Source organism: Homalodisca vitripennis, chromosome 2 (genome assembly GCF_021130785.1).
Source record: "Homalodisca vitripennis isolate AUS2020 chromosome 2, UT_GWSS_2.1, whole genome shotgun sequence".
Classification (NCBI taxonomy): domain Eukaryota; kingdom Metazoa; phylum Arthropoda; class Insecta; order Hemiptera; family Cicadellidae; genus Homalodisca; species Homalodisca vitripennis.
The window spans coordinates 129504890-129520349 of record NC_060208.1 but is presented as its reverse complement, the minus strand read 5'-3'; the positions used below and the strand labels follow the sequence as shown (position 1 = coordinate 129520349).

Genomic DNA, 15460 nt, shown 5'->3' with positions numbered 1-15460 from the left:
AATGTAACCATATATTATTTATAAATTCATATGTCACCAGTCCAAATTCGGTGTTAAACAAAATAATCTGCTAACTAATACATCTATTAACTAAGAATATTTATTATGAATGTAAACAAAAGAGTTTCCAAAATGGCAAAAAAATACAACCATGAACAATGTTTATTACAATGGTCAGTCTAGGGTTAAAAATGTTCATTGACAACCAAATGGTTTGCTCTAATAAGTTAATATTTACTGGGATTTTGGTGTTTTTCAGTTATGTCTAAGACATCTTCTTTCTGCTCACAGTATTCACCACCGTTGGAGTTTGATGGGTAGAAATCCTTCTCGATTTATCACAAACTCAATCCAAGCCAATTTATTTTCCTATATCTCGAGCTTACCTACAACCTCTTATAGTCTATAGTAAGTTGTTGTTCACATAGGTGAGGCAGACGTTCATGAAGCGTGCAAGAAGTGTGGCCATATTCTCGCTGAAGCTGAAAGAGCGTCGTGCCAAGGAGGCAGAGGGTGGGCAGGTCCAGAAAACCAAGGAGAAAGACAAGCCATCGCCTCGCACACCGATAGACCCGTCACCGACGGCACCCATGGGTGAACTGTCGTTCGTCCCCATCGAGAAGCTGATCCAGGTTGAAGACGTTAAGAAAAACAAGTAGTGCCTCACTTCTCCACATATCTTCCCACCTCAGCAGAGAATATATTTTTAAAATATTACGATCAGACGTTTACCTCTGAACGGGGGATATTTAAGAGTTCACCCTAACTTGGATTGAATGAGTGGATTATGTTGGGTCGGCACAAATTATGATTCAAACACCCAGAATGGAAGTAGAAGGAACATAATTTTAAAATTACAAGTTAGGCGTTAACTCTTAGCAACACTTTTTGTAACAAGTTCTTAAGTTCTGTCTTCCTGTTAAAATTGGAATAAGTGTTATGTGGCTAAATTGTTAAACAATATTTTACTCCAAAAAAAAAAAACAACATAAAGGACGTACTTTTAATTTTTATTTCTACGTGCGGAGAGTTTGGAAATAATAACGCTGTGTTCATATTTTGTACGATGGAATGAATGATAAATAATGGCTTTAATGGCATGGACTGTTATTTGTTGGCTTTATATTAGAATAGTTTGTAAACAAAGGTCCAGCTTACCTATTGAAGACCATAATGTTGTTGAGTCCGAAATCGTTGTTATGAGGTAACGTGTTTATGAAACAGATATATTGTGAAGTATTTTACTTAAATAATGTGATGCGCTCAAAGTTGATTGAATTCATATTTCACTTTCTATTAATTTTTCTGTATTATAAATTTTTTACAATAAAATTATTGACTCATTTGTAATAATTTAATGCTTATGAAATGGAGGTCAGTGAAAAGATTTAAAATTCCAAGATCATGTTTAGTAAAGGTTATATTTTATTTAATGGAGGGCCTTGTTTAGAACTTTAAAAATTACTACTACACAAATCTTTTTTACAAAAACTTTAACATTTAATTTTTCTATACTAGATTTTAAAGTGAAAATGAATCTAACAACAGTATGCCTCTGTTTGGGTTGTTCGTAATACATATTTTAAAGTTTACTAGAACAATCGAGTTTTTAATAAAAATGTGTTAAACTACAATGTTAGTACTTATCGGTTATTGTTTATTAAATGTGTTGTATTAATTCTATTTACTTTAAAACTCAAACAGAACATCTAAAATATTTATTTAAGAATCAATTTTCAGGTAAAATGTTTACTCTAATTTTTTGTGACAAAAAGGATCACAAAATCTGCTATTAGATCTATTAACAGATTCTGAGAGCCTACACTTGTTAGCAATAGAAGCACTGCAATACTACACTGTATATAAAAGACTGAATCATACGTGTTAGTGGCTTTCTATGGATTCTATAATGTTAATTAGCATTAATTAATGTTTCCCCCTGATCCATGAATTTTATTTTGTTTAAATCCGTAAAATTAACTGTTTTAATAGAGTAAGGTGACGGTTTACAAAAATGGAACCATTTAAAATTGAATTTTTAATTGGTGTTTGTTACTTGTGTAATGTGGACATGAGTTTGTTGAGTTCAACATCTTACAGAGTTTCCAGCACCCTCAGTCATACATTGCTTTCTTTGCTTCTCCTCTCATTTATTTTCTTTTGCAACGTAAGATCTCTGATTTTCTTTACATGTCCAACCACTCCCTCTTGATCCTTTCTAACAATGGTTTTTACACTGATTTTGCTTTTATATTTTCTTTTCCAATTCCATTTCTTCCAGCCATTCCAATGATGTTCTTCAGAAACCTTCTTCTCAAACATGCAACCTGCCCCTGTCTCTTTTCTTATTACAAAATCTTTGTTCCATACGGAAAAAACATGTTAAATGATTCAAATAATGCATTGCAAAGTCATTAATAATTACACAATGCTACAAATAAGAGTATGCAGTTCCGATTTTCTTGGTAACAGTTTAATTTGTTAATGGTAAACTCATGAATATGGGTATAAAACCAACACGGTTTTAATCATAAAGTGACAGGGCAATTGGATTGCTTCTTTTTAACTAAACTAGGTAGAGTACCGAAATTAAATTAAAGTGGAACAGAGGGAAACATACCACGTTGCTTTCTCTGTCATACGGCTGTGTGTATCGTTAAGTTCCTTGGTTTGTAGGCTAGAGTCGCTCAATCTTGTGCGTGTATCGTCTGCTTATTATTTAAACATTTACTATTGCGTTGTCGTACTTTTCGTTCAATGTTGTTTGTAGGCTTAGGTTAGTAAAATGGTTTTAGCAGCACATTTTTAACTGAGAAGCACTTTTAGACCATAGGTTGTTGAAGGTATCGTGTTTGTCCAACTTAGTTTGTTACTAGAACTTAAAGTGGCGTTGATTTATTGTGGGTGCATAACATTTACGAGCTTATATTACTTTACTTTTGATTAATAATCATTCAATAATTCACAGATTAGTTATTAGTTTTGGATTTGTTGTTTGTTGAAAGTTGTCATTGAAGAAACTACTTTTGGGTAGTTTTTATACTGTGAATGGATGTTATGCTTGTAATTAACAGTAAATATATATTTAATATGCTTATTTGGCCTACTTCGGTCAATTTCAAATTTTCTCTAATTCAACATTTATTCATTGTAACAAATATTCACTGTTATGATATCAAGTTCAATACCTTGCCAGACTATGCCAGTTGTCACTAATGATATGTTTTTTCTGTTGTTCTCAATGTAAAGTACAATGAGAGCTGTACTTTCCATAGCTTATTTATATTTGTTATGTGTTTAGTTTGTTATGTATACTCTGAAAATATATTTATAATCTCAGCAATCTCAAAAAGATTAAATCCTGGTTGATTGTTTTCTTTTTTTTTGCATTCAGAGCATTGGATTGACTGTATAAATTAAAACTTTTCCGTAAAACACAAGATGTCTGACAACTGTGGTCATTAAGTGAAAATCTAATTATTTTATGCCATTAAATTTCATCAACAGTTTTCTTTCTGAAACTGCTCTTAATTTTCTTTCTGTTTAATTTAGAATTTTAAGTTGTTTTAAATGTAACGTTTTCAAGTTTGTGTAAGCAATACTTGATTCAGTTTGAAATTTTCTGCTTTTCATATAAATAATTTCATTATAATGTTTTGTTATCTTTTAGCTTCAATTTAAACTTTAATACATTTCTAAACAATACTATATATTATATAAGTAAAAAATTAAAGTATCAATAAAAATCTTAATCTTTAATGTTATCCTATTTAAAATTTTCATGTGTCCATTTACATTTTAATATTGGCCATATTTTTACAAGGCCAAAAATCAAACTTAATGTGTCTGAAACAATATTACTATGTTTTTTATGATGGAAGCAGGTGGTGGGATTTCCAATATTGATGTGCTATTAATTGTTGTTTAGTTTTATACCATTCCATACCCGTCCATGGCCTTTTAAGCCTAAAACTATTTTTTTAGTATTTTCTTACAAACATGTTTTATATGGCTTGTTTAAGATTTATTTAATAACATTATTTTTACTGTTATTTTTATTACATATTCTCTTTTGTACTTTAGTATTTTTACTGAGTTATTTAATCTATTTTAGTGTAATTTTTTTATGAACATGTTAAAATACCAATATTTTTAATATTGTTCATATATTAATAAACTTAACTTATACTTTTATCTTAGTGTAAACATTAACTTAATCTATTACAATTTATGCAGTATTAATTATTATAGTAATCAAAGCTTTCCTTTTATTGATCATTTCAATGTGGAATTTGTCGATTCAGTATTATTCGGAATATTACAGAAACCAGGAAAATATTGATATCAAGACACTCTGCGATTTATGACTGTGTGTCAATTTTGTGGACTCAGGCAAAATCCAGTGTTAGCGTTTGGCCCATAAAGTGCTAGTCAGTAATAAAATCGAGGTGTAATAGCAATAAAATAAAGTGATAGTTTGGTGGATAAGACGTGTTAAACTATATAAGTGTTCAGTATCTTGAATGGGTCTACTGGTATCGAATCTGTTTTAAAAAATTGACCGACTAATCCTTGTACTCTTACTATTATTGTTTAACCACTAACAATCAAAATAACTGATAATAACCAAGAGAGATATTGATATTGATTGTAAAACTTAGTTATGTGCTAAAACTGGTGAAGTAAACGTCTAAATAACTTTAATGTAGAACTTGGCGTTACTCAAAGAATTCTTTCAGTAACGATCATATTAGTTCCAAGTAATTTTTTTTCTTAAAAACCAATGTCAAAAATATGTTTAAATTGAGTATTATATGTTAATTTTATTGATACATTTCATTTATTTTCAAACGTACTATGGGATTATACATTACCATAAGGCACCACAAATACTGTATTAGTTAATATTTATGTTATAATATACTTTAATATAATATACTTCATATAAAAATATGACACAATTTTATTTTTATATATTTATATTGTTTGTTTATAAAAATATGCTTTGCATTATTTTTAATATATGTCACACATTAAATCAATGTAGAAATAAATATAAAATAAAGATAATTTTCAATAATAACTTCCTTTATTTTATTTTGAGTACTAAGTTCACATGTGTGAGGAAAGTAAGTACTATTTACATAGTTTGATGCTACAACTTGTTTCAGCTAATTGTTTTATATTAATTTTTTTATTTGATTTTACTCTTTATTCTGCATTATTCTGGTTGTGCATTATCTAACAGGAAATGATAGAAACCGTAATTATTGACTGAGCATTAGCGTAGCCCATCACTCGTGGAACTGATAAATTTCATTTCTGTTTGCCTGTACGATATATCGAAAATGAGATGACCTTTAGACTTGGAAAGTTTTTATGAAGCTTAATTTCTATATAAGCAGCACTGAGTGTGATGATGATATATGTTACTCCATGGGGTTTGGCCGAGTGTTAGCAAATACGTTTACATTGGTCTTATGGGTAACCGATGGCAACGAGAAAATAGCTGAATAAATAATGTGTAAATAAGCTGAATACAGTCATGTGGCTTATTTATGCAGTAAAAAGGAAAAAAGTCACTGACAATATTTGGTTTCAGTGCACTAATGAGTTTAGTACCCTCCCTACCTAACCGGAACTTTTATTATTTAAATAATGCCATGTCACCTAACTCAATAAACAAAACTGTGAATATATCATATAGCCAAATATCTTGTAAAAATTACTTTTCTGTATATTGTCTTTCCGTCTATCTGTCTACAGGACAATTCAAGAATGAAATGAGTTATAGACATAAATATATTAAATGAAAATATTAAACATGTTATTTTGAGTAATAATAATTTTGAAAATAATAATAAAAAATACCCAATATTGAAAATTGAATTCATCTAAACGATATGACTGGAAGATTTCAGTGCTATAACTATGAATAAAATACACAGCAATCCTTATATGGAGCCTAAGACTAAAGTAAGGATAGTGAAGGGGTATATTTGAAATTTAGCAACTGTAGAAAATTGGCATTTAATTTTAAAAGGGGTTAATTTTAAAAAGAATTATGTTTTTGGATTAGAAGAAGGCACCTTGAAGTAAATAAATGTTGAAAAATGAATTATGCTAGCAATTGTGTACTGTGGAATGAAACAGTGACAGGTTTTGGCTTGAGAATGTGTGGAGTCTCACATTGGCCCCCATTGCCGTGTCTCAATAGTTTTCAACCTAAAATGTATACGTAAGAGGGCAGAATAAAAATATTGTTCAAAATAATATATTTTAATGACCCTTAAAGAAGAGCTTACGTTAAACAATTGATCAACACAGCTGTTTAAAAATCACCACGTAATTATCCTAGAAGGTGACAACTGTTAAGAATCTCTAACTAAACATTTTTGTAAATTAATTGTAATAGATGACATTGACAACTTCACTAGTCCAGCCCCCATTAATAAATACTAAGGGCCGGCCTTTATGACTTACACTTACTCATTTAGACACTATTTCATTATGTAATATATTTCCATAGTAAATCTCTAATGTTTTACAACAAATTTAGACTAACTGATCATTTCTTCCTACACAAGTCTCACAGCAAACATAAAACACAAAAATTAATAATCCTCTATATCATAATTTGAGGTAATGAGCCAGCTGCACTAGAATACATGTGTGCATAGAGCAACAGCTGGAGCTGATGTATTTAGCTTGGTATTTCCTGTCAAGGTATTTCCATAACTAAACTATCTGGAACTAAGAAACCTGATATTTTATCAGATGAGAGCCATGTTTCAGACAGAATAGCAATATTGGAGGCACCTGTCAAGAATGAAAATATTTCGTTTGATTGGATACTACGTATATTGTGGTATGTGTATTGAACACTTCTTTTTTACTTTTTTGCCTTCTTAAAGACAATATTTCAGATATTCATATGAATTTTTGACCATACCCTTTAACCTAGGTACATATGAATTAATAACACTTAAAGGAGCATTAAGTTACATGTAATATGTTTTATGTGACTAGGATTTTAGTTGCTGTATCTAAAAAATAGATACTTACTTTCCTGTCTGTAACTAAACGTAATCTCTAAGTAGATAATTTAAATTTTAATTGTAATTTTGAACATGATTAGTAACGTGATTCTAATTTTTAAAATACATCAATTTCAATATCTCATGGTTATTTTTAAAAATAAGAATTTAAATATTTTCTCATGTGACATAGAATGGGAACTGATAACTTTAGTTAGTTTTATAGTTGGATATTTTACATTTATTCAGAAAACACACATTAAGTTATTTGTACTGTACGTCAGTGTCGATGGATATATTTTTGAAGTGCTGTGGTATTTTTACAATGAATCTCCTAACTCAGATTCCTACAGCTATAACAGTTGATATGTAACTTAGTTTTCACCGATGGCTGTAGAGTAGATGAGGTTTTGTTTAGAGACACACAAGTTCCCTGTTAGCGTAGCTTGCTTCCGTTAATGTTAGTGTAGGATGGTTCCACTTAGAGTTTTGTTCTGTTCAGTTGGTAACCCTTCTATACTGATCTTAGAGGATCGTAATGGTTCAGTTGGTTTTCTGAATTATTTCAGTAATGCAAATGGTTTTGTGTAATACCTAAGGGAAGAGCAAGATTAATGGAGAAGAATGTTTAAATATGTTTTTATTGGGCTAAAGATATGAGATTTGTGTAAATTTTCAATGAGAAATAACACTTTAGATGAATAATCAATCTCTGCTCGGAAGGACTTGGATCCAATATTGCCCAGATGTTTATGTATTATAGTTGATTTGTAAAAGGTCATCCAGAAAATTAGAGGCCATGGTTCCCTAAATCAATCACTTTTACACACATGCTACATGGTTTGTATTAATTCTTGACAATTACAGCACGTGTATCTATCCATGTTGTTTTGGCTACTTTACTATGGAGAGCACTTGTACACACATGCTACATGGTTTGTATTAATTCTTGATAATTACACGTGTATCTATCCACCACTCTCTCAAACTGTTGTTTTGGCTACTTTACTATGGAGAGCACTTGTACACACATGCTACATGATTTGTATTAATTCTTGATAATTACAGCACGTGTATCTATCCACCACTCTCTCAAACTGTTGTTTTGGCTACTTTACTATGGAGAGCACTTGTACACACATGCTACATGGTTTGTATTAATTCTTGATAATTACAGCACGTGTATCTATCCACCACTCTCTCAAACTGTTGTTTTGGCTACTTTACTATGGAGAGCACTTGTACACACATGCTACATGGTTTGTATTAATTCTTGATAATTACAGCACGTGTATCTATCCACCACTCTCTCAAACTGTTGTTTTGGCTACTTTACTATGGAGAGCACTTGTACACACATGCTACATGGTTTGTATAATTCTTGATAATTACAGCACGTGTATCTATCCACCACTCTCTCAAACTGTTTCTTTGGCTACTTTACTGTGGAGAGCACTTGTACACACATGCTACATTGATTTGTATTAATTCTTGATAATTACAGCACGTGTATCTATCCACCACTCTCTCAAACTGTTGTTTTGGCTACTTTACTATGGAGAGCACTTGTACACACATGCTACATGGTTTGTATTAATTCTTGATAATTACAGCACGTGTATCTATCCACCACTCTCTCAAACTGTTGTTTTGGCTACTTTACTATGGAGAGCACTTGTACACACATGCTACATGGTTTGTATTAATTCTTGATAATTACAGCACGTGTATCTATCCACCACTCTCTCAAACTGTTGTTTTTGGCTACTTTACTATGGAGAGCACTTGTACACACATGCTACATGGTTTTGTATAATTCTTGATAATTACAGCACGTGTATCTATCCACCACTCTCTCAAACTGTTGTTTTGGCTACTTTACTATGGAGAGCACTTGTACACACATGCTACATGGTTTGTATAATTCTTGATAATTACAGCACGTGTATCTATCCACCACTCTCTCAAACTGTTTCTTTGGCTACTTTACTGTGGAGAGCACTTGTACACACATGCTACATGATTTGTATTAATTCTTGATAATTACAGCACGTGTATCTATCCACCACTCTCTCAAACTGTTTCTTTGGCTACTTTACTGTGGAGAGCACTTGTACACACATGCTACATGGTTTGTATTAATTCTTGATAATTACAGCACGTGTATCTATCCACCACTCTCTCAAACTGTTTTCTTTGGCTACTTTACTGTGGAGAGCACTTGTACACACATGCTACATGGTTTGTATTAATTCTTGATAATTACAGCACGTGTATCTATCCACCACTCTCTCAAACTGTTTCTTTGGCTACTTTACTGTGGAGAGCACTTGTACACACATGCTACATGGTTTGTATTAATTCTTGATAATTACAGCACGTGTATCTATCCACCACTCTCTCAAACTGTTTCTTTGGCTACTTTACTGTGGAGAGCACTTGTACACACATGCTACATGGTTTGTATTAATTCTTGATAATTACAGCACGTGTATCTATCCACCACTCTCTCAAACTGTTGTTTTGGCTACTTTACTATGGAGAGCACTTGTACACACATGCTACATGGTTTGTATAATTCTTGATAATTACAGCACGTGTATCTATCCACCACTCTCTCAAACTGTTTCTTTGGCTACTTTACTGTGGAGAGCACTTGTACACACATGCTACATGGTTTGTATTAATTCTTGATAATTACAGCACGTGTATCTATCCACCACTCTCTCAAACTGTTTCTTTGGCTACTTTACTGTGGAGAGCACTTGTACACACATGCTACATGGTTTGTATTAATTCTTGATAATTACAGCACGTGTATCTATCCACCACTCTCTCAAACTGTTTCTTTTGGCTACTTTACTGTGGAGAGCACTTGTACACACATGCTACATGGTTTGTATTAATTCTTGATAATTACAGCACGTGTATCTATCCACCACTCTCTCAAACTGTTTCTTTGGCTACTTTACTGTGGAGAGCACTTGTACACACATGCTACATGGTTTGTATAATTCTTGATAATTACAGCACGTGTATCTATCCACCACTCTCTCAAACTGTTTCTTTGGCTACTTTACTGTGGAGAGCACTTGTACACACATGCTACATGGTTTGTATTAATTCTTGATAATTACAGCACGTGTATCTATCCACCACTCTCTCAAACTGTTGTTTTGGCTACTTTACTATGGAGAGCACTTGTACACACATGCTACATGGTTTGTATTAATTCTTGATAATTACAGCACGTGTATCTATCCACCACTCTCTCAAACTGTTGTTTTGGCTACTTTACTATGGAGAGCACTTGTACACACATGCTACATGGTTTGTATAATTCTTGATAATTACAGCACGTGTATCTATCCACCACTCTCTCAAACTGTTTCTTTGGCTACTTTACTGTGGAGAGCACTTGTACACACATGCTACATGGTTTGTATTAATTCTTGATAATTACAGCACGTGTATCTATCCACCACTCTCTCAAACTGTTTCTTTGGCTACTTTACTGTGGAGAGCACTTGTACACACATGCTACATGGTTTGTATTAATTCTTGATAATTACAGCACGTGTATCTATCCACCACTCTCTCAAACTGTTTCTTTTGGCTACTTTACTGTGGAGAGCACTTGTACACACATGCTACATGGTTTGTATTAATTCTTGATAATTACAGCACGTGTATCTATCCACCACTCTCTCAAACTGTTTCTTTGGCTACTTTACTGTGGAGAGCACTTGTACACACATGCTACATGGTTTGTATTAATTCTTGATAATTACAGCACGTGTATCTATCCACCACTCTCTCAAACTGTTTCTTTGGCTACTTTACTGTGGAGAGCACTTGTCATGCTAGAACTAAAATTAATTGGAAATTATATCTTGATATATCGTTGAAAAGAACATACCGTTAAGACATGGTAGATGGAATGAAGAGCCAGCCATCTCAACAGTTAATTTAAGTGAAATTGTAGATATTTAGTTTAATTGGTACAAAAATAAAATGGTTTGTTTGAAGTTAATTTTGATGATGGAAGGATTGTGAAGGAAACAGGATTTTTCCGGTCATTTGCCATTGTTCAGTGATACTTTGTATGATTTTTTACAGTGATTTTTTTGTATCACTGTTTGATGGCAAATGTCCGGAAAAATAAAATGGCAATAGGTAACAAGTAACTTATCACAATATTTGTTTGAAAATGTATCTATATAAAATGTCACACTATGTATTTAATTATTATATTATTACTTTGGAAACAAATGTTAAAACTCAATTTACATATAAATTACAAAACAAACTTGTGCCAACTTATATACAAAAAAAATATTTTGAAACGACAAAATAATATTCTTAGTGGAATTCACCTAAATAATTAAAATCAAGGTTTTATTACAAACTCTATTCGTTAAAGTAAGACAACCAAATATGGTAGTAATTAGGGTCATGAAGCTAAGTGGCTCCGTCGGATTTTAGTCCTTCCGCAGTTGCACAAGCAAAACTCATGATTCAACACCATGGGTTAACTCATAAATCTTAAAATAGTTAACATGCTAAAAATCATCTCATGGAAATCAACAACTGGATTTAATCCAATTTTCTAAATCCTTAAGCATTCTTCTCATTGAATTTTACAGTGTTCAATTTTATTCTAAATATATTGATGTGAAATTGTCGAAATATTTATAAAAGAAACCCACTTATAATATAAGTATGAGCATTATGTAATTGTACATTGAGTGAATATTAAATTGTTCTTGTCATAATTTGGTATCAGATGTGTAACTTTAATGTATTCAAGTATTTTAAATTCGAAGGGATGGAGATTTTATTATAGTCTGGAGTATCTTCTCTTGTACAGTGTTAATACGATGGAACCAAGTCGCGTATGCAAGGGAACAACTTTACTTTAGTTGCATGGGCTACCTAACTGTTGTTATTTAGGTTAATTGTGAACACATTGTTATTCATAAACTTAGTTGAAAAAAATTGTGCTGTGTATCTTATTTTCCTTTTCATCCTTAAAATTTTGTTGATTTATTTCGCTATTTTCATACATTGAGAAATGAAAATGTTTGTTTTTATCAATATATCGTTAATGTTTTAACTTTTTCTCTGATGCGTATATTTTAAGAAAAGTATAGGTCTACCAAAGTGATATTCAAAAAGAAATTTTGGTTTCAGTGAAAGTAGCCATCGTTTCATGTTTAAGACCACCAAAGAAAAATAAATTATTCCTGTTCATCACTTTATGTGTGTGTATTTCTGTAACGAATGGACCAAACAACTACTGGTCAATATTATTGCTAACTATGTTGTTAGTGAATATTTGAAAAACATTGTTTAACACTTTTCAGTATAGTGATGTATTTTTAACATCACATGTCTGTAGTCTCTTATGGCATAGTGATGCAAAAACTCCATGCTTTTGTTAACTGACTGGTAAACCTTTTTTTATAAGGTTTTATAATTTTTCTTAATAAAGAGTAAGCCGTAGGAGAATGTACCATTGTTAAAATGGCCAAAAACTCAAGTTTGTTGATGTTTTTATATTTTTAGTCTTATGTACCCATAAAAGTATAATAACTCCCCTCAACGATTACAGTAACTTTTTACACTATATGGCACAATGACACTATCTGTACGTTTAAAAATTCTCGTTCAATTGTTATATGATCAGATTGTACATTTAGACAGAATGCAATGATAATGTTTCTTCAGGCTCACTAATTTTTATGAAATTTGTCATACGAGTCTATGTTTAAAGTTTGTTAACAATGGATAATTTGAAAGGATAGTTGGATTTTAGACATTTGCCATCGTTATATAATACAAAAACTATAACACTATGTTTGAGGATTGATATCTGCCATCCTCTTCAGGCGTCAACCAATCCATTTATTTGGATTTTGATTCAAGTAGATCGAAACAAGAGGAATATCCTCAAGCAATGTCAGTAATTCTTCTTGAAGAAACTGTAAGTATGTCTGGCCTGTTAAGCGCTATTGAAAAATAGACGGTTCAATCAGCTGAAAATGATTAATACCACACCATACGGTAATGCTTAAAACACTGTTGAAAGTTATGTTCAATTGCTGCATGAGGGTTTCTTCTACCCATGAATGTTGGTTTCATAAGTTGTTGATACCATCACGAGTGAACTGTGACTTATCACTAAATAAAATGTACTTAGAGTCGACGATGAGTGTTTAACTAAATGCAGTACTCCAAGCGATGTGCAATGTCTCCTTGATGTAATTGCTGTATAATTTCTATATGGAAGGGATAGAGCCTGTTATTATTGAGTGTTGTTCATACTTTATTTTGCGTAATCCCAAACTGTTTAGAAATATGTCTTGTACTAATACCTGGACTATGTTTAACAGCAGCAACAATGTTTTCCTCTCCAATAACATCGTGTTGGCAAGAGCGATCGTACTGGAACTTTGCGCGAGGAAGTGATCCTGTTTCCAGTAACATAAGAAAGCACTAATTGTTCTAACATTTGGAATTCTGTGGTAAGGGTAACAATGTCTGTATTCTTCAACAGCGGCTGCAGCACTGCCTTCACATACACCATACCGCATATTCTTCACTTGTAAATAAACGTTGCATTACTACTCCAATAAAACAATACTTACACGGACTGACACTCAATTACTAAGAACAGAAGAATAGGACTGAAACTCAGTTGTTAGCTCTCAAAATTATTTGAATTCTACGAGTGATTGAACAGTTGCTTCTTATTGTTTGCCAACTTATGAAATACAAATTTCCCACAAAATGTTTCTGTGTTTTTAAATCAACCCGAACAGTATTTCAGCAGCACCTGATGCTGCATTTCACTGCTAAAATTAATCTACTCTCTTAAATAATTTTTCATTTAAGAATTTAAATTTACAGTTTCTTAGTAGGAATTTAATTTGTTAAATGGGTAATTTAAAAATTTATTGTCAGTTAAATGTAAAAGTCATGTTGTACTGTTATGAATAAAAATTAATTTAATCAAACATTTATTTGCTTTCTGTGTACTTTGTTTACACAGTTTTGTACAGAATAAAATTTGTTACAAGTTTTATTAAACATTTTCATATGTTTCTTGGTAAAATAACAGTCTTTGTTGCCCAAAGATGAACAAATTGTTTTTCACTCTTTTTTAGCATTTGACACGGGTTTTCTCAAAAATTACTTAACTTACAGTTCTAGGACTTATTTTATTCAATTTATTAGGTCAAAAACGATAAGAAATTATTGAGTTTGCCCTTTAATTTACCTTATTAGAATTTCGGAAGACCTTGTGAGTTGAAATCCGGGGGGGGGGGGGACTTTCACTAGACGTAACTCGCTTACGAAGCATTTTTGGACCCATGTTTATATAAACTTTTTCATTATTTTTTTCATGAAGAATGAGCTCCCACAGTTTCTGCATATCTTCGTGAATCACCCTGTAGTAATAGTTCCGATAAACAGTACTGATAATGATTCAACACATCTTTATGTGGGGGTTTCTAGCTGTTATTAGGGCAATACTATACGACCTAAAAATTTCATTCTGCCTGACCAATTTCTCATCCATTTTGATTTTAAGTCACTTCTAAAATGGAGAGGAATAAATCGTATTTGTAGATGAGTTGTCTGTATGATGTGGTGAAGTCTTGATCTATCTGCATGACTAGAGCCCAACATTCCTGGAAGCTGGTACCTTACTTGCACAGTAAGATTCGGCGTGTTGTGTTTTGGCTCATGGTTCAATCCAAAACCGTTGGGTACTGTTGCGCCGAGTTTACGCGTCGCTTGACGTACATTCCGCCTCTCCGCTTGTTAACGCGTCTGTCGGCGCGGAAATTTCTGTTCATGCACCGTAGGTAACGTAGGTCCTGATAGCCAGGCTTTTCTCCAGCCGACTTTCGGTCGCAGTTTTTCGGTCCGTATAAAATTTCCCTTAGACATAAATGTTTCATGCCGCAACGAATATCGTAGATATGAGAGGTATCATTGTTTAAGCATGAAGCTAAAAAGAAATTGGTTAGCCTTGTTAGATTTATAAATATTTGTATATCAGGATTGGTGTATCATCATTTGGTTATGATTCATGCCTAGCCAAAATATGCAAAAAACCAACTTTTAATTGCTGAAAATGATAGGCCAATAAGTATTTCATACCATATTACGAAGAACGTAAGACAGTTAGCAATATGAAACACCTTTTGTTCGTATGAATAGAAAGAATGAGTGAGTTTAATACGAGTATTTTGAAAGTTACCCATTCGTAAAGTATCTATGTTGGCAGAATTTGTTAAAATCTTTGATTTTCTGGAGATAGATCTTGCAACCAAATGGGGATTATGTGACAAAAATTTTGTTCGGTAAACCTAGTTCTGCTCTTTAAAGCATAGATACATAGTTGCTGCTAC

At 32.3% G+C, this 15460-nt stretch overlaps 1 protein-coding gene across 1 annotated transcript in view; it reads left to right on the top strand.

Annotated features, from left to right (window-relative positions):
- LOC124354738 (anoctamin-8) overlaps positions 1-7914 on the top strand; it is a 58603-nt gene extending 50689 nt beyond the window's left edge. Inside the window, exon 18 of the mRNA XM_046805406.1 lies at positions 429-7914. Coding sequence (XP_046661362.1) covers positions 429-659 — 231 coding nt within the window. The 3' untranslated portion in view covers positions 660-7914. The remainder of the gene's footprint in view (positions 1-428) is intronic.
- Positions 7915-15460: the final 7546 nt, after the last annotated feature.